This window comes from Hakea prostrata, chromosome 11, assembly GCF_041222555.1.
Source record: "Hakea prostrata isolate BN-2017 chromosome 11, UWA_Hpros_2, whole genome shotgun sequence".
In the NCBI taxonomy this organism is placed as follows: domain Eukaryota; kingdom Viridiplantae; phylum Streptophyta; class Magnoliopsida; order Proteales; family Proteaceae; genus Hakea; species Hakea prostrata.
In genome coordinates this window covers 25,923,952-25,945,150 of record NC_142610.1, presented here as the reverse complement: position 1 = coordinate 25,945,150, position 21,199 = coordinate 25,923,952, and the positions used below count along the sequence as shown (strand labels likewise).

Here is a 21,199-nt window from a genome sequence, read left to right as displayed (position 1 = left end):
CAAAACGGCTGGTCCAGATTCAACTACATGTGAATACCAAATACATTTGAACCCATGACATGTTTTGCTATCTAAGCCAATCTTTTGGAGACTTCTATATAGATATTCTTGACTTTAGAGGAATCACATGATTCAATTTTTTGTTTTTATTTCTTTTGATTGATACTAAAAATTCTTTGGATAAGAACTAATTACCTTCTAGATTCTTAAATTGAACTCACACAAAGTCACAAACATATAGGAAAGAAATGGACCAAACTATCCTTTTCAAAGAAATGGAGCATTTTAGAAAAAAAATCAATTGACTCTTCATATTTTTTTTCGATTCCATTTAAAAGCAAAAACAGACTTCAAAACCTTCAAAACAAAATCCCGAAAATTTTCTTATTAATTATAATTTTCCTCATGAAATTCTAATTAATTCAGTAATACGTCTTTTTCACATCAAGATCTCTGCTATCTCTACGACTCTACCCATGAAAAATGCACCAAAAAGTTGATGTTTTCTGTGTTTATAATCACATGCTATTTTGTATAGCAGGAAATGAATCAAAAAAATCTTAAAATTCAATCTCTCAAGTCACAAAAAATCATTAATAACATCTTTTCTTGAAGTAAAACTCTTCAATTAACCAACGGGGGTTGGTCCAAGTGGTAAGGTCCGCTTAAGCAAGGTTCCGGTATCGACCCTTGTGGATGAAAATTTCTGGGAGACTCACCCATGCCGGTCGACCGGAGTGGGCCTTGGCAAAAAAAAAAAAAAAAAAAAAAAACTCTTCAATTGCCCTTAAATACCCCTAGATAATATTGCCCACACTCATTTGTTTTTATCATAATATGTTACTTACCCCGCAGCTGTACATCACTAATGAATTTCAATTGCCTCTTTTACTATGTGCAGGGGTATTTAACCCGCAGTTATACTCTGTTGGATGGAGCGTAGGTATTGTGTGGAAATGACAGCTTACATATATTAGCACAGAAAGTATAGATAGAGACGACATACTTGAAGCTACAATTATTGGTCTTCATCCAGGAGTTCATCGAGCCCACTTTTCATTTGGAAAGTTTGCACACATCTGGTGCAACTTACAACAAATAGTGGATATTTTTCAACATCCTAAGAAGTACAAGCAGTGTCCGATTGCTTATGTCCCTATTTTGACACGTCTAACTTCTTGTACAAACAATATAAATATTAATACTTTTTCGAACCCCCATTGAATTATGGTTCACTACTTTAGCCTATAGGTCATCAATAGCCTTAAAAAAAATACTTGGACTACTATAGATGTAACTAAACTTTATAACTGTCATTCTGAGTAATTTATTATCTTTATTTCTATATAAAAAAAATCTTGAAGCCTTGTTTAGGAGTATTCCAAAGGCATTACATGCAATTTAGTAATTATGAGATTATCCAACCAGATTTGCTGACAGCGTCGTGTTATTGGCAAATTTATTAGACATTTTGAGGTGTTTTTGCGAATTTGATATATTATTAGGGGTGTTTGTGTTTTTTCATTAGGGGTATAAATGGATAACCGAAATCTGTTTATGAATTAATATATGTTTAGGAGTATTCGAATCTGTTGGATCACTAATAGGATGCAGATATGGCATTGCCATTTATTATCGATTATTATCCAATCGATAAAATTATCTTGAATTTGTTTTCTTATTTTTGGGAACTTTTTACTTGAGATATGTGATTATTTTTCTAGATTATTTTACTAAAATAAATACCAAAATTATTAAATTATTAAATTCTTAAATTTTAAACCTAATCCTCTCACAAATAAAATGGTAAATTATTAAATAATAATAATAATAAAATTTTTTTTTTAAAAGAAGATTATCTCATTTGTTAACACCATTACTTTTGAGGCCGTGTTCATGAAAAAATAAAATAAAAAAAATCTAATCGAAAGAATATGTAAGGACGTTTCTGTAAATTTCTTCGAATAACGACAGAGGACGATGGCGTGAGGGAGTTTCCAGGCATGAAGTGAGTTAGATTAGCACCACTGATTAGTGACTACTCGGAACACTCCAACATTTCCAGCTCCTTCGTTTCATACAAAGTAACCAAAGCGAAGAGCCACTAAAGCTCTGCCATTTTTTTTTCTTTCTAACATCTGTTTCGTCGACGGAACTCGGCCTTGTGTCCGAATTTCCGTCGTCGGATCGGCAATGTTGCTGCACCCCTACTGACAATCGTCGACGACCTGCTTCAATTATCTGGAATTTTCGCTTTTTTTTTCTTCTTCTGAAGGTATCCCGTCTTAAAAGTTAAAACCCCCTTATTTAAACCCTAATTCTTGGAATCTCGACTGTTCTTCGATTCATCCGGTTGCGAGTTTGCAACTTACAGAACTACTCTTCGACGTCAGCTGCAGGATCATCCAGGGAAAATATTTTGGTGGTAGCAATGGCTGACAATTTGGAGGATTCAGGAATTGAATCTAGCATGAAGGATGAATTGTGTATGGAGATCGATCCACCTATCGGAGAGAACGTAGCGACAGCGGAGGATTGGAGGAAGGCTCTAAAGAAGGTCGTTCCGGCAGTAGTCGTACTCAGAACGACTGGTTGTCGAGCATTTGATACGGAAGCTGCCGGTGCGAGCTACGCTACGGGGTTTGTTGTGGACAAGCGTCGGGGAATTATCCTCACAAATCGTCATGTTGTAAAGCCAGGTACTTTCTTTTGTACAGGAATTCAAAAAACCATTTTTTTTTATGGCAAAAAGAGGGATTTTGTTTAATTTATTTCTCAAACATTGCCTCAATGCTTGGTAGGTCCTGTGGTTGCGGAAGCTATGTTCGTTAATCGGGAAGAAATTCCTGTACATCCCATTTATAGAGATCCGGTAATGTTTCTTTATGTTCTGTTTTTTTTTTTTTCTTTCTCTTTTTCCAGCTTTACTTGATTCTGTTGCTAAAGATAGAATTACATGTAATAGTAAATCAACCAATCGTGTTTGGTTATGCTACATCGTCTCGCGAAAAGATGCTTGAGAATGTTGAAACTTGTTGAGGAATATGCAAATACACTTCAATGGGTTGATCTCACTAAACTTCTTCAGAGCTGAAAGGTACCGGTGGTATTTTCTTTAAGGTATTTATACACCCCGATTTGTGCAATATGGGTTGTCTAAATACCTTAAAGAAAGTACCACCAGTACGTTTCAGCTCTGAAGAAGTTTAGTGAGATCAACCAGTTTAGTGAGATCAACCGTTCAAGTGTATTTGCAGATTCCTCGACAAGTTTCAACAAGTTTAGTCCTACTATGGCTATTGACAACACCATTGAAGTAGTCAACACAACTGTTGGAAAAGAGACCAACATGAAGGACTCTGCAACTATAAGTACATATGAGAAAGTTACTGAGAACAACACTCCTCTTCCATCTCTACAAGCTTCGCAACCAACAATTGGAAAGTCAGATTTTGACAAAATCGAGCAGTTCAAAGGTGAGAACTTCAAAAGTTGGAAGCAAATGTTGTATTTTGCACTTATAGAAGCTGGGATAGCTTTTGTTCTGAATGAACCTCAACCTGATAAGTCAAGTGACCCTAAATTCGATCAGAAAAGGATTGAATGGTTCATTGCGGATTTCAAATGTAAGAATCGCATTCTAAATGCGTTGTCCAATGAGTTATACAATGTGTATAGCTTGTATGAATTTGCTAATGAAATCTGGGAGGCATTAATCAAGAAGTATACTCTTGAGGGTGTAGGTAACTTAAGGTTTGTGGTTGAAAATTTTCTGGAGTTTACGATGGTCGACGGGATTAGCATCTCTGACCAAGTTGACAAGTATCAAGTGTAGGTAGGGAATCTGGCAAAAGAAAATATCATTCTTCCAGATGTCTTTGTGACCAGTGCCTTGATACACAAGCTTCCTTTCTCTTGGAGTGCCTTTAAGGTCTCAATGAAACATAAGAGGAAGGACTGGGCCTTTGACAACGTTGTGGTTCGGATCAAAATAGAAGAGAGGAACCGACTTAGGAATCAACCTAGTAGTTCCAATAAGCCTAAGGCCAACTTGGTAGAGATTGAACAAAAAATGAAATCTAATAAGTCTTTGAAATCCAACAAGATGTTAGCTTCAAAAAGAAGAAGAGAGCATGCTACAATTGTGGCAAACCTGGTCATTACATAAAATATTGCAGGGTAAAGAAGAAAGGAGGACCAGAGAAAGCAAAGGCGAATTTGATTGAAACTGAAATCTACACTGCAATGGTAACAGAGGCCTTTGTGGTCGAAAAATCAACAGCTTGGGTGATAGACACTGGTGCTACTAGGCACATCCGTGGAGATAGAAGCTTCTTCTCAAAATACTCTGATGCAGCTGACAAGGTCTTCATGGGGAATTCTCAACCAGCCAATGTAATCGGAAAAGGACAAATCACCCTAAAGCTTACCTCTGGAAAAGTCTTGAAGTTGGAGAATGTCCTTTATGTGCCAGATATAAGGCGAAATCTGATCTCTGGTCCGCTCCTGAATAAAGCTAGATTCAAACTTTCTTTTGAAGCAGATAAAGCAGTTCTCCTGAAAATGATGTATTTATTGGAAAAGGTTATCTAAATGATGGCCTATTTGTACTGAGTATTTCTGAATTAATAAATACTTCTGATTTTCTTGACTCTTTTGATTTATGGCATGGTAGACTAGGTCACAATAGTGCACCTTATATATCTCAATTATGTAAGTTGGACATTATACATAGTGTTAAACCATCACTGACTAAAGGTCAAGTTTGTGTTGAGGCTAAATTTACAAAGAAACCTCATAAGTCAGTGGATAGGAAAACGAATTTACTAGAACTTATGCATAGTGATTTATGTGACTTCAAATCACAAGAATCAAGATGTGGTAATAGGTATGTTATCACTTTTATAGATGACTGTGTTAGATATACTATGATATATCTACTGAAATCTAAGAATGAAGCCTGCAATGTCTTTCTGTCTTATAAAGTAGAAGTAGAGAATCAACTTGGAAGAAAGATTAAAAGGCTAAGGACCGATAGAGGGTCATAATACTTCAGCCTTAGTAAATTCTTTGAAGAGAATGGCATTATTCATGAAACCACTGCCCCATATCAGCCAGAATCTAATGGGATGGCATAATAGAAGAATCGTTCATTAAAAGAAATGATGAATGCAATGTTAATCAGTTCTAGCTCATCTCTTGACTTGTGGGGGGATGCGATATTAACCTCGTGTTATGTTTTAAACATAATTCCCCATAGGAAGACTGGAATGATACCATATGAAAAATGGTATGTAAGGAAACCTAGTGTTAAAACGAACTTGGGGTTGTTTGGTCAAAGTGGCAATTCCAGAACCTAAGAAGCGAAAAGTTGGTCCTAAAACCATTGACGGTGTGTTCTTAGATATGCAGTGCATAGTTCTACATACCGTTGCATGGTTATAAGAACCATTGAAGATATTTGTGAGGAAAATTCAATAATTGAGACAAGGGATGCTGAATTATTTGAAAAAAATATTTCCTCCTAAGTGTAATAGACTTGATAGTGAGTCTGGAAGTAGTAGTGTGAATCATGGAAATGATTTGGCTACAACCACTGATATATCTCAAGAATTGACACGAGATTGTGGAAATGAGGATCCTACACGGAAAAACAAAAGACAAAGGAAAGCTAAATTTTCATTTGATGAGTGGATAGTCTATCTTATAGACAATGATCCACTCACATATAGTGAAGCAGTTACTTCACCGGATGCTATCTTTTGGAAGGAAGCTATAAATAGTGAACTAGATTCCATCATAGCTAACCACACTTTGGAATTGGTAGATCCTCCTCAAGGTTCAAAGGTGTTAGAAACCAAGTGGATATTTCGAAAGAAATTGAAATCTGATGGTTCCTTTGATAAGTTTAAAGCTAGACTTGTAGTCAAAGGTTGTAGGCAAAAGAAAGACATAGATTACTTTGACACCTTTGCACCTGCAACAAGAATAACCACTGTGAGAGTTCTTATAGCAATTGCATCTATTTACAATTTGGTGATTGACCAAATGGATGTAAAAACAACATTTCTAAATGGAGAATTGGAGGAAGAGATCTACATAAGACAACCAGAAGGTTATGTATCTCCTGGTCAACCTAATAAGGTTTGTAAGTTAGTCAAGTCACTGTATGGGTTGAAGCAAGCACCCAAGTAGTGGCATGAGAAATTTGATTCTGCTATTCTTTCGAAGGGTTTTAGTGTCAATGATTTTGAAAGGTGCTTATATAGTAAGTTTCATCAAGGGAAGGATGTTTTTATTCTACTTTATGTAGATGACATGTTGATCATGGGAACAAGCCTGAAAATAGTTAATCAAACTAAGAAACTGCTATTGTCTTTAGTTGACACCAAAGATTTGGGCACTGCTGATGTAATTCTGGGAATTAGAATCATCAGAAAAGAAAGAGAAATTATTCTCTCTCAAGCTCATTATGTGGAAAATGTGCTTAAGAAATTTGGTTTTTATGATTCTAGTTCATTCAAAACTCCTTTAACTATGGAAAGTAATTTTTAGAAAAATGTTGGAGAACTAGTAAATCAGAAGAGATACTCACATATTATTGGATCTGTGACTTATCTAATGAATTGTACTAGGTTAGATATTGCTCTAGCAGTTGGAAAATTGAGCCAGCATACTCATAATTAAAGAGCACTGGCTTGGAATTTAAATGTTACTTTGGTATCTTAAGGGTACTATGCATTATGGACTTCACTATAGTGGAAATCCTTCAGTTTTGGACGGACATTGTGATGCTAATTGGATCTCAGATTCAAGAAAAACACTAGCTACAAGTGGATATGTGTTTATGCTAGGTGGATGAGCAATCTCATGGAAGTTAGTTAAGCAATCATGTGGAACATCTTCTACAATGGAAGCAGAATTTGTAGCTTTGGAAAAGCTGGAAGTGAAGCTGAATGGCTTAGAAACATGATTGCAGATATACCTCTATGGCTCAAACCAATGGCACCTATATCGTTGCAGTGTGACAGTAAAGCAGCTATAGGAAGGGCCAAGAATCAGGTATATAATGGGAAAAGAAGACACATATGTCTTCGACATAATCTTGTAAGGCAATATATTGATGAATGAACAATTGCAATTGATTACGTGAAATTAGAGGAGAATTTAGCTGATATGTTCAGTAAAGCTATGCCTACAAAAGCTTTTAATGAAGCGCTTACGGGACTGGGATTAAGACCTGTGACATAGGTCATGTGATGGACACCCAACCTATGTGAAGAGGTTAAATCCTGAATTAGGTTCAAAGGGTAAGCGATGAAGTCACTAGATGACCTGTTTGTACTACCATACCCATTTTGAATAAATATAGTAAAGTAGTACCACCATATCGTTGATAGGATGAGTAACTGACTCTTAATCAAGCGTAGCTCACGAAATGTGGGGGTGTGTCAGATGTGGTGCACGCTTAATGCTGACCTAAACAGATATAGAGGGTGAGGCCACCTTCAGTTGGAAATATTACACAGGTAAAGTTCCTTAAATATCTGTGAGACCAAGATTCGAGACAAAGCCGATAAAAATGTCTATTTTTCTTTATAAAGGGGTTGTCAAGAAGGTCAACCAATTGGATATGAATGGTGGAGTAGCCAGCTACACTGAAGAGGATAGGTTCAAGAAGTCGGACTTCATTGGTACTCTGTAGCGTGCTTTATCAGATCTAGTGTAGATTCAAGTCCAAAAGACATCTACAACGAAGTGTTCTACTATGTTTAATGTGTTCACTGCTGCTTGGGTCTTTGTTCTTTGTATTTAAAGTTTTAACCATTGTGGGGGATTGTTGTTAATAGGTTTAAAACTTAATATTATTTTATATACATATATGTTTTAATCGTGTCTTTTATCCTATGGTTTTATTTAGTCCCACATCGGGTTGAGAGGAGCTGATTATATCGTTTATATCTAGTAAGGGCCCATGTAATATTAATTTGTGCGACACAAACCGAGCCTGAACCTTGTTGTGACCCTGCCATGATTATATAGATATATAGTAATATTAATAAATCTAAATGACTTGGAATTTGGGATTTGGGACGTGGGTCATGGGCCTTGATCCGAAAGGCCCACTTTGTCATGAGCCCTATTCCGGAAAGCCCACTGCTGGGTGAAAACGTGGAGATGCCATTAGAGAGGCACTCTCCGGTAGGGAGGTCAGCTAGATAGGTACCATCCTGAAGGGAGTTGAGCTGAAAGGTACCCTCACAAAGAGTGACCTTACCCTTTCACCCACAGCCTTTGGGGCTCTATATAAACCCATTTTCGAGTTCATTCTTTACACTGGATTTCCTCCTCCTCTTTCTCTCTCTCTCTCTTCTGTTGTTTTTCTTGTTAAGCAGTAAACATAACCTGATTACACCTTAAGTAACCTTTCTGGGGTGCAACCTTAAAGGTTTGGGCTGACTGATCTTGGGGTGAAGACACTTTTAGAACCCGTATTGCACAAATCGGGGTGTCTAAATACCTTAAGAAAGTACCGCTGATACGTTTCAGCTCTGAAGAAGTTTAAGAATGTACCACCAACGTTGTCAAAATCACTCAGGATGAAAAAAAATCTCAGGATATAGAAACACATGTTCATTTTGTGGCTTTTTTGTCTATTAGAAATGTTTTACCATATTTACTAACTTTTTAGATTTGAGAAAAAGCCTAGCACTAGAAAGTTGAAAATTTAATTTGCTGTTAAAAACTCAGTGCTAAAAACATTTACTTAAAATGATATTTCGCATAAATAAGGAGGTTCAACTAGGTTGAGGTTGAAACTCCCAGTCCCAGATATTAATGATTTTAATAACATTTACTTTGAATCTGCAACATGTTTAGCTTGTATTCCTATTTAAGCATAGCACTCTGAGATTCTCTCTCTCTCTCTCTCTCTCTCTCTCTATATATATATATATATATATATATATATATATATATATATATATATATCCTATGAAAAAGATGAAGAAATGAAGTATCTGATTTGGGATTTAGCCAGTAGAAATCAAACCATCTCCGTGTTTTGTTATTAGTTTAGTATATGCTAATTAGACATGTGCTAGAAAGTTGAAAATTTAATCTACTGTTAAAAATTCAGTGCTAAAAACATTTACTCATATGATATTTCGCATGAATAAGGTGGTTCAACTAGGTTTAGGTTGAAACTCCCAGTCCCAGATTTTAATGGTTTTAAATAGGGGTGTAAATGGATTACCGAATTCGCATCCGCATCCGCATCCATTTAGCGGTATCCGAATCCATCCGATTACTAATAGGATGCGGATATGGTATACCCGTTTCCTATTGATAATTATCCATTTGATAAAATTATCCGATTAAATTAGTTATTTGGATTTATTTTTCTTATTTTTATGATTTTTTTACTTTGAGATATTTGATTATTTTTCTAGATTTTCCACTGAAATAACTATCTAAGTTGCTAAATTCTTAAATTTCAAACCTACCTCACAAATAAAATGGTAAATATGTCAAACAGGTAGTCAAAAACTTGTATTCAATCTATATTCATGCCCATTTAAAAGAATCCACTTAAGAAAATAACCATCCTATTATCATCCGAATCCGATTGAATTTGTCCGAAAATCCGATAGGATATTATCCGAATTCGTCCGAATATAATAAGATACAGATTTGGTATTACCACTATCCGATCCGAATCCGATCCGTTTACACCCCTAGACTATTAATACATTTACTTTGAATCTGCACCATGTTTAACTTGCATTTCTATTTAAGCACACAACATTTTGAGATCCTATATATATTTTTTTCTATGAAAAAGATGAAGAAATGAAGAATCTGATTTGGGATTTAACTAGTAGAAATCAAACCATCTCTGTATTTTGTTATTAGTTTATTTTTTTTAATTTTTGGATAAATAAATAACGCAAGAGAACCAAATATACAAAGGACGGTCTTTTAAGAAGAAGACCGAAAGGAAAGATTGAGATCTTAGGAGATAACAATAAGCCTGTTCCTTGGGGTATCATCAATCAGGGGGTGGGGAGAAGCAACTAGCCTATAAGAAACATAAAAATGGATGGCTTTTCAAATCATATCTTTTGAACGAGATTTGGAAGTTCATCTCCGAAGATTCTGTTCCCACCAAAGATGGTGGATAGCAGCACTGAACACGAGCTTACCAACCCGATCACAAATGGAGGAGCTTGGAAAGTTTCTCATAATCCAATACCACTCACTAGCAAAACCAAAATCAGACGTGTGCTTATTCTGCTAATTAGACATGTGCTTGATTGAACTTTTAGTTTTTACTTTTTACAGACTAACAATGTGATATTCCTTTCTTTTAGGTCCATGATTTTGGCTTCTTTCGTTATGATCCTGATGCAATACAATTTCTGAGCTACGAGGAGATTCCTCTTTCTCCTGAGGCTGCTTGTGTTGGACTGGAAATCAGGGTTGTTGGTAATGATAGTGGTGAAAAGGTATATAAATTTTTATAATTGATTCAGTGATATTTAACTTTGCTGTATTGTACTTCTTTTGCTGATTTGGTTTAATCATCTGCATTGCATCATTCTGGATTTTTTTTTATCCCCCCTTCTTTAGTGTCGTGGTGTGTTTCGATTTTATCTTTTGGAACTATGATTTCAGGAAATTAGGAGGTCTAGTTAATGACTTTAACTGAGTGATACTTATCCATATGCAAAGTTGTTGGGCTTCCTAAAGTCTCAGTCTTCTGGGTTACAAACAGTTGTGAAATTAATGGTTGGTGGTTAAGGGTCTGAAATATGATGTATCACTTGGCCTTAGATATTAGATAATTAGAGTCCTTGATCTTCCATATTGGTGAATGTTCCAATTCTGGAAGCAAAAGGTACTGGATTGGGGAATCAATGAAGTTAATCCCTTTAATGCAACCAAAAGTGGTCAAATGGAAATCAAGAACTGCCAATGGCTGTTTGGCTTTCAAGGACCAAGAAACACATTCTACGAATTGATTTTTGGTATTCAGTTTCAGAAGTTTTAACATTACCTTTGTGGCTTCCGACTGATCACATTTAAATATGACATTAATATTTGACATTGATTAATGAGCTCAATAGCATCTGCAAAAGGTATAGGTAAAGTTGCTTATGTTAATTGGTGTTTGATGGATGACTCAAAAGTCTAAATTGGCTTGTGTATCACAACATTTCATGTGGATCAGTCTTGCTAAAGATGAATTCTCTTATACAATAATTTATTGTTTGTGGGTGGGTGGGTGGTGGAGCACTTTAAGTGTTCATAATAGAAAGAGCCCTACCAAAGGCATTATATTTAAATTGTATGTCCGTTAACCTATTGTAGAATCCTATTTTCTCATAGTGCATTTTGGTGGTTTTAACAATTGAGATGATCAAATATCACCCATAAGAGTATGCCAAAAAATGAAAACTTTTAATAAAATTTTATCATAATGAGGCAAATTTTATGGTCTTTCAATACTTGAATTAGGAATTTGAGGGGTACCCATTCTATTTCATATGATTTTAAGACTAAATAGCCATACCAGAGTGCCTTCAGAGCATTTATCTTCTACGACTTTTTTTTTTTTTTTTTTTGGGTAGAATATCTTCTACGAGTTAGTTGGTATTAAGAATTTGCTTTGGGTTTTTAGGTTTTTTTTTCTTCTTATTAATTAGTTACTGAATTATTAACTCTGGATAAGCAGTTAATGATTGGATGATGTAAATAAAGTTACATCCAAGGAACTAAATATCGGTGAGCCGAATTTCGCCTGACTTGGTGAGGAGCAAAACGAAAGTGGAATCGAAATCGATATATTGCATGTATCGCCGGAAAATCGCCATTTTCCGGCGAACTGACGAAATCTGGGTGAAAATCGTCGAATCTTCACCAAAATTGCCGGAATCTATGGGCGACACTGCCTGAAACACTTTGCAGTACCACTCAAGGTGTGATATCTCTTAATCACTGTCTTCGAATCTTCATCTCTGCTAGCTCCGATCATCTTCTCATCGTCATCTCCCTGTAATTTTTGCTGAAATTGCTGCCCTGTAGTTTTTCTGAAATTCTACCTCAACGTTGCTTTTGGGTTACCGGCGAGATCTGCTGCAGGTATTTGAGAGTTGAGAGTCTTGAGAGTTGAGACCTTATGTTCTTCACTCTCACTCAGAGCAGCCGAGCCACATGTCACGAACAGAAGCAGAAAGGTTGCTATTATATCTGCAGCTACTTGTTGTTTAATAGTTAAAGAACATCTATTATTTCAGTCTCATAGAAAGAAAAGTTCAACCAGATCAATTGACTAAGTAAAAAATTAAGCTGTTTTGAGAATGGATTTATTAAAACCTTTCTGAGAAACACTGGTGGGTAGTGCTCTTCGTGTAGCCTCTGTCTGAAAGAAGAAGAAAGTTGGGATGACCGGCGTCGGCCAAGCAACTGATTTTGAGTCTGCGACTCTGCGCCTCTCGAAAATGTCGGCGAAATCTCGGCGAGATTTCGTTCCTTGGTTACATCTATATATCATGGATTTTTACCACCAAAAAAAAAAAAAAATCATCTATATATCATAGAGGATGAGGGACATCTTAAGTAACAAGATTATTTATTTTCTGCAAAATTCTGTTAGTACAAGATGGGATTCGAATCATCTCTTAAACTTTGGCAGTTGTTATACATGAAGTTTTTGGAGTACACTGATTCCACAAAAGGTGATCCTTTAGCAGCAGCAAACCTCGAAGTGCCAAAAATTGTCACCTATTCACCATTTCTGCCAATTTTTCTCTTTGGTTCTTGGTGTCTAAATGACATGCTTTTCTAATTATCTGTTTTCTAATCCCTTTGTTTTTTTTTGATTGGGAAGAAAACTCTAAATGAAATTGCATACTGCTTTACTGAATTAGACGTATGGATTGGCAGGTTTCAATTTTGGCTGGCACCCTTGCTCGTTTAGACAGAGATGCTCCTCATTATAAGAAGTAAGTGGCATCTTCGCTAACTTTTTATTTAGGGTGTGGGGTGTGGGTGTATAGAGACTGTATATATCTACACTAGACTTTTTATTAACTCCAGCTCTTGTTTGTAAAGTAATATGTGTCGCACTGTCTTCCAATGGCATCCCATAGGTTCTGTGGTTTGTGATTGATTTTCTTACTATATGCCATAACCTGACGCCACTTTCTTCATTTACTGTATGTGGCTATCATTAGTAAACCTGATCCTTTTGTTCTTAGGTCAGTTTTCCTTTATCTTATGAATACAGTGTATTTGGATGAAGAGTGTTTTGGAGGTTTGGTCATAACATCTTCATTTCTCAAGATTCTCTCTTGGGGCTTATTCTTTTATTTCTTTTGACTTGTTTTCTGCAGACTTCTATAAAGATATAGGTTTAGTGAAAATGTTTATATGTGTAATTGATAGAGTTACTTTTATCTCTGAACTTACAGTTTGGCAAACTATTTGTCTCCTGGGGTCACAGTTAGTGCAATGTTGGGAACTTTGGGGTGATATTTTTGTTTTGCCGGAGGTTGATACGACCCTTGCTAAAATTTCAAATCATGGCTGAGATATCAGTGTATTAGATCCACAGAGTTTTATTTCAAATTTTGTTACTACTTTTTACTTTCTTTATGTTTGTTACAGCATCAAGCTTAAGAAACCAGCACGCAAACAAGCAAAAAAGAGAAGAAGAAGAAGAAGAAACAATAAGAGAACAAAGGAAGAGAGGTGAGATATTGAGAGAGAAAATTGACAACTCAAGGCTATTGAGAATACCAAGCTGAGACCCACAGCCAGCATTGTATGACTATACTATCAAAGTGTGCAGTTAAAGAAAGGACACATTCCACACTTAGCCGCACAGAACTACCCATAACTACTTGCAGAATGCTAGGTATACCATAGAGTGATGGGGCCCTAAACATCTCTCTCAAGCTTGAACATAGATATCAACCATTCACAGTTTTGCTGAACAATACCATAGTACCTTACTGAACTTACTGCCAAGTTAATTGCTAGGGCTAATGAACAGGTGGAAATCAGCTTTTGCATGACAACAGTCCTTAAAATGATGGTCAAACCTTAATATTTTTGGTCTACTTTTGAAAAACTGAGTTACCAGCAATGTAGACAGAAGCTTGAGTATTACATGTTGGCGTGGGCCTTTGCTCACCGGTCGGTGAACCACAGCTGTAGCCGGAGGTCAAGGTATCGAAACAGCCTCTCAACAAAAATTGCTAGGGTAAGGCTGCTTAGGAAAATTGCCCCGTTGGACTCTGCTTGTGCGGAAGCCTTCGGCACCGGGTTCGCCTTGATTATCACAACGTAAGTATCATGACTGAAAAATCTAATTCCTAATGACAAATTTCAGCCACATTAATTGTGGTGCAATGTGTGCCACAGCCCTATATTTAGTCTATGCACTTGACTGTAGCCACTGTAGTTTACTTCCTACTGTTCATGCAATATCCTGTTGTAGACCTGCGGTCATCGTCAACACCAGGATCATCAGCATTAACAAACAACAACAGGAATAAGCCTTGTCCCAACTAAATGGGGTCTGCCACATGGATGCTTGCCTTCCAATCAGCTCTGTCTAAGACTAGTACTAGATATGAGGCCTAAGCTTTGCATATCCTTTTTCGTCACCTCTCTTTAAGGTTATCTTAGGTTTGCCTCTAGCTCTTCAAATTCCTTCAATCTGGATTAAATCGCTTCTTTGTACATGGGTATTTAACGGCCTCCATTGGAAATGGCCATGCCACCTCAAATTACTTTCTTGTAGCTTATCAATTATTGGATTTGAAGCTACTTCCACCAACTCTAATATGATCATCCCTTATCTTATCCTTCTTAGTTTTGTCACTCGTCCAACTTAACATCCTCATTTCTGCTATAGTGAGTTTATATATATGATGTTTCTTAATAGCTTAACACTCCACACCATACATCATAGCTAGTTGTACAATAGTCCTATAGAATTTTCCTGATGCATGAAACTGGACCAAAACATCAAAGGGCAAATTTTTTTTAGCATGTAGGCATAATTCATCAAAACTAGATCAAAGATTGGGAACAAAACATATACATCCAAATACTCATGATGGAAAACCAAATGAGGATGATTGACGGAAACCAGTGGGTGAAATAGTGTTACATCTTCAGACACTAAGCATTTCTTGTGATTAATTATTAAAACTAAACATTTCAAATATGCCGTCCAAAATATTTTTCTATTTAGATACCTTTTAACTGTTGCTATCTTCTTTTTGCTTTTGACTAAAAAAATATTTTAGTTATGGTTTTTGACAGTTGAGTTCATTGGTTACTCCTTGGTACATAGATGCATGGTAGAAGATCTTGCTCTCGAACTAGATCTCGCCACCTTGAAAAACCGAGATCTCGATCGAATCTTAGTGGGTTTTAGGGTCTCAATTGGGCTGAAACTTGGTATTTAGCCTATTTAAGGCCTTTTGAACACATTGTTGGGCTTGGATTTGTCAGAAAACAACCTTAAGTTTGAGTTCTAAGTCTACCCCGACATGTTGTAGGATTAGGGAATGCAAGGTTATACAACATGTAATATAGAACTTTTAAGGCATATAAATGAAAACCAAATGTATCAAATACATCAAATAACCTAAATGTCATCAAAATTCCATCCATATAAGTATCACAATTTCAATTTTCAAGAATAGAATAATAAAATTATACAACCATTAGAAGTTCTTTATATGTCATTAAATCATAAGTTCATAAGACAAGCAGATAATGATTGATCTTCCTTTGATGTTGTAGATGTGCAAAGAGTAGTTGCAAGTAAAAATCTAGTTGAAATCCGCAAAAAAGGGGCAAAAATTGAGAGTTCCAGCAAGATATAGCGAGATCTAGGGCGAGATATGACAAGATCTTGTGTGAGATATTCCAACTCTCTGCTCTTGACCTCCTTCTTTCCCTCTCACTTCTTTGAAAAAGCCAGATATCTCGCGAGATCTCCCACCATGCGTAGATATAAATATTCAAATCACCATAATAATATTTAAGATACTCTTTTTTGTTTGTAGACTTTTAAACTATTTTATTTCGTGCTTGCTTGTATCTTTATAATTGGCTTGAGTATGGAACTTTCTAGGTATATTGTGTCACATCATTCTTGCTTTCTTTGACAAAAAACACAATCATTCTCTTAGCCTACATAACTCAATTGTATGATGATTTTTATTCAACACATTGGTAACAATTCTCCATTTTGTGCAGGGATGGTTACAATGACTTCAACACCTTCTATATGCAAGTACGTAGATAATATATGTCTTATATTAAACACAACTAATGACTGATAAATTCAGATCCAGTGATTTATTGGGTGGTTATTTATTGAATGAATTTTGTATCATACTAAAAAATTTGTGTCCAACTGGTTCTGTTCTGCTACAGTGATGTATTTTACTGCTGTATATTCATGCCACTGAGTGGTGCTCAGCATTTGATTACTGTATGCAGATGATTGTGTAAAAGAACTCTGTTTGCAGTCTCATTTGTGGATCTCTATTGGGATTCCAATAAGATTAGGAAAAGTATGTTTTCATTCAATTGACTACTCAAGAGTCAAGACAAGTAATGAAATCCATATATCTGCCAAGAAAAAGATGTAATTTGTTGAAATACGGTAATAAAACAGCCCATCAATTTCTGTTTGGAAACACAATGAAATCTCAGACTAAACCCTCTTGCCAGATTTATTTTAACTCTGTTTTCCTGAACTGCACAGTAAGTTGCATCCAATGTGAGCAACCAAAATCAGATAAAGAGTTACTTTGTTGTATTGAGTAGAGACTTTGTTTGTGGTTTTATATCTATTATTTTCTATTTCTCCTCTACTAGGCTGCATCAGGGACTAAAGGAGGTTCAAGTGGGTCCCCTGTCATTGATTGGCAAGGAAGAGCAGTGGCCCTGAATGCTGGCAGCAAATCCTCGAGTGCATCTGCATTTTTCCTTCCGTTAGAACGAGTGAGTTTCTCCTTATGGCTGCATTTAATGCCACTATCCCGTTGCTTGATGCATGGGATAGTGTTCTTGTCCAAGCTTTAATCCATGCCGTCAAAGTCTTTATTGCCATGACCATGTTATGTTGTTACTTCTGTGCCTTTTTCTTCTTTCCTAAAACTTTACTTCATGAAAAGAAGACAGCCTTATTTATTTATTTATTCCTGTTCTACTGGAGTTACTCTTATAAGTCAGCTTGGTCGGCTTATTCCCTTTTTAATAAGGTGACAAGATCCTGTTCCAAAAATTGACCTTAATATCTCTTTGGATATTTATTATAGGGCATAGCTGATTGAAAGTGTTGTCTTGGAGCATCCCTATGTTCTCATTGTGACATTATCAGATAGTATACATCCAACAAGGTGTAAGAAGAAGAACCAACACGAAAAGGGTGAAGAACCAGCAGTAAAAGGGTGTGTTGATAGCACAGTTTTTTATGCATATTGACTGTTGCACCACATCAATATCTAGTAAATAATACGAAACAAATGTTATCTTACACCTTCTTTGAGGCCTAGAGCAGAATTTTGGGCAGTTAAGAATATGTATGTAGCAAAAAAAGAGTCAATGCCCTAGAGTTTGCGTCTATGTGTTGTCCACTCCCTTTCACTCCTGCTTAATTAATTTGCCCCTACTTGGATCCCTGTAGCCACCAAGTCAGGATAAGGTCAAATGGTGGTTGTGTAGTACAAAATAGTTTTGTGACCCTTGCCCTTGCCTAACATCATAATATATACTAATTATTACTTAAATGAGAACGAAAAGTTTACCGTTCATGCTGTAGAAAATAAAAAAAATATGACATAAGCACTTCCTTTAAAGCTAGAGCATACTTTCTACCCATGCCAAGATTAAAACAACCGTGGTCGATGAGTGATTGCATTGAGCTTCCCTTAGGTTGTTGGTTTACAACATTCGGATCTATGTGGTGAAGCATGTTCTCATGTTAGCATTCTGGAAATTACTTCACATGGGGTGATTTAGAAACAAATATCTGTTGCTCTGTTAGCACATAGAGTTTCTCTAGAAGATTTCTGATGTCTGGTTATTGATCTCCATATTGAGTTATGTGAAGATGTGAGCTGTTTGACCACCCTTGGTGTTTTTGCATATGGCAGGTGGTGAGGGCACTTGACTTTCTGCAGAAGGGATGGGATTCATCTGGGAATAAGTGGGAGGCTGTCACTATTCCTCGTGGTACGCTGCAGGTTTGTTGATTCTTATTCTGTTCATTTTTCATATTTTTTGTCTCTAGATTGTCTTCATGCTTGCATTTAAGCTACTGCTTTCTATGAAATATGCTCCACTTGCAGTTGTTAAAGCTAGCTTTTAAGATAATCTGGTTACTTCTATGTTAAATCCGGGACATTCTTGTAGTACTTTGTTCTTTAAATTGCTGAGCTTGATTGCTAAATTAAACTCAGTTCATGAAGTTGGTATCTATTGATCACTGGAGGTGAGGGTCTGTATTTTAAAATTTGAAGCTACTGTTTGGCTGTATCCGAGGTTTAAAATCTCATTTCTTTTTGGTGTTTTGGTCAATGAAATATCCAAAACATTGAAATCTTGCTGAGATGTGATATTTTTTTTTGGGGCCAAGTTTTGGTGGTTTTAGGCTTAATAAGGCTAGAAACTTCATGAAGACTATTTTAGGCTATATAAATTATACAGTATAAACATGTTTGAGTGATCATATTGCAAAAAGAGTTACCCAAATTGGTGTTTTGGACTCACCCTTGATAGGCACTATATAGTCGTTCCTGATGTATAATTTCTTACATACACATTCTTTAAATATTAAAAGACATTAATAGTATTAAACTAGTATGAAGTAAATCATTCAAACATATTGTCAAAGTTTCAGAATAATTGAATACATAATTTTTGACATCGTCATTATAGTACCCTCCTAATGTTCTAATATGATTGACCGGTAATTAATTAACAACTAATATGTTATCCAGCTTCAATTTTACTAAAGGTCTGATGGAGGTGAAATGCATTGTCCTTTTAGTGTAGGACGTAGAATACCATGTCATAGAGAGTTTAAGAAAGATCTTCATATGGTCTTCACTGACCTAGAAGAAGCTTATGATAGAATCCCTAGGGTGTTAATTTGGCAAGTACTAGAGAAAAGAAATGTTGCAAGTAAATATGTGGAGACAGTTAGATATATGTATGATGGCTCAGTGATAGGTGTGAGAACATTGTTCTTTTTTTTTTTGGGGGGGGGGACAAGGTAGTGAATTCTCGATTATAGTTGGGCTACAACAAGGATCAGCTTTAAGCCCATATTTATTTAGACTTATAATGGATGATTTAACTAATGACATTCAAGATGAGTTTTTTGAAAAAAAATGTTGCAAGTAAATATGTGGACACAATTAAATATGTATATGATAGCTTAGTGATAGGTGTAAGAATAGTGGGGTACAACGTAGTGAATTCCCGGATACAGTTGTGCTACATCAAAGATCAGATGTAAGCCCATATTTATTTGGACTTATAATGGATGATTCTTTACCAAAAAAATAAATAAAATAATGGATGATTTAATTAAAGACATTCAAGATGATTTTCCTTGGTGTGTGCTCTTTGCTGATGATATCGTTTGGTAGATGAGACACAAGTAGGGATTAATACCAAGCTAGAATCATAGAGAGCAACTCTGGCAAAAGGCTTTAAATTAAGTAGAACAAAGACATAATATCTAGTATGTAACTTCAGTTGGGATTGGGTGGTTGATGAAGTGGTGAGGTTTGATGAGAAGGAGATTCAACAAAGCAATAATTTTATGTACCATGGTTCAATCATAAGTAAAAGAGGTGATATGGAAGATGATGTATCTCAAAGAATGAAAATAAGGTGGATGAAGTGGATAGATGTGTTCAAGGTCTTGTGTGATTGACGTATTCCTTTAAAGCCTAAAGATATATAGGACCTTCATAAGACCATCTATTAAGTGTGGTGCAAAGTGTTGATTTGTTAGGAAGCATCATATAGATAGACTAAGTGTAGTAGAAACTAGGATGCTAAGATGGATAAGTGGCTAGACTAGGAAGGATAAAGTAAGGAATGTTAATATTAAAGCTGTATTTGGAATGGCTCCAATAAATGATAAGCTACAAGAAAGTCGAATGAGGTGGCATGATCACGTTCAACAGAGGCCTTTAAATGCCTTGGTGTGGAAATTTGATTTAATCCAGATCATAGGAATTAGAAGAACTAGGGGTAGACTTAAGATAACCTTAATAGAAGTGGTCAGAAATGATATGCATAGGTTAGGCCTTGTATCTGGTATGACCTCAGATAAAGCTGATTGGAAGGAAAGGCTGCATGTCACCAACCCCATTTAGTTGGGAAAAAGGCTTCTTGTATTGTAATAAACGTGTATAGTTCTCCACAGTTGATTTGATATTCCATTGTCAACATATTGAAGATAACTTATCCTAGGATATGGATCACCAAACTATGAAGGCATCCACAGATTACTGTGATATGAGTTATATGATGCTGCTGGTGCCATGTATGGCTGGTGGGTTGGGTAGGAGGTATGTTGTGCACAAAAGATTGTGTCCACCATGTCCCTTTTGAGTGAAAGTCCTATTCGATAAGCAAAATTCAACTGAAGTTTCTGAAATTTTGACCTAAAAATGGTGTCCCTTTATTTACTTATTTTTTTTATGGAGTAACATTTCATTTTGAAGTTTGGACACATTGAAAGTTCCAACAAGTTTTCTGATGATGGTTGTATCTGCATAGGTTTTACAGGTTTTTCCTTATGCTGCTTAGTGCTTACTATTTATGGTGTTTTTCTGGTTTTGTTAGACATTCTTTATGTTTACTTGGACTTTTGTGATTCTCTGAAGCTGTGAAGCAGTATTGGACCTTTCTTTTCTTTAGTTCAGTTTTGTGTTAAGCTTTGTACATTGTTTTTCTGTTTTCACCCTTTGTTTTGAAATATGGATGGTCCTCTTATTTCAATTTGCGAAGTATGCTATATTTCTGACTGTACGTATTGATGCAGGAAGCCATCACCATATGGCATTGTAATATAGAGTAAGTGGTGTGCAGCAAAACATTCCTCATGAGAATAAGAATGAATTTTATTTAAAAGAAGTTGATA

General features: G+C 35.9%; 1 protein-coding gene across 3 annotated transcripts in view; it reads left to right on the top strand.

The window, feature by feature from the left end:
- The first annotated feature begins 2,009 nt into the window (after positions 1-2,009).
- The window catches only part of LOC149001173 (protease Do-like 7), a 30,164-nt gene continuing 10,974 nt past the window's right edge, over positions 2,010-21,199 (top strand). Inside the window, exons 1-9 of one of the 3 annotated variants that reach the window (XM_089140702.1) lie at positions 2,010-2,275; positions 2,394-2,699; positions 2,802-2,872; positions 10,374-10,508; positions 12,949-13,007; positions 13,672-13,755; positions 16,285-16,321; positions 16,912-17,037; positions 18,192-18,281. In XM_089140702.1, the coding sequence (XP_088996828.1) occupies positions 2,432-2,699; positions 2,802-2,872; positions 10,374-10,508; positions 12,949-13,007; positions 13,672-13,755; positions 16,285-16,321; positions 16,912-17,037; positions 18,192-18,281 (870 nt within the window). In that variant the 5' untranslated portion in view covers positions 2,010-2,275; positions 2,394-2,431. Of the gene's footprint in view, positions 2,700-2,801; positions 2,873-10,373; positions 10,509-12,948; positions 13,008-13,671; positions 13,756-16,284; positions 16,322-16,911; positions 17,038-18,191; positions 18,282-21,199 lie in introns of all 3 variants that reach the window. The other 2 variants (XM_089140701.1, XM_089140703.1) reach the window with 2 other exon arrangements.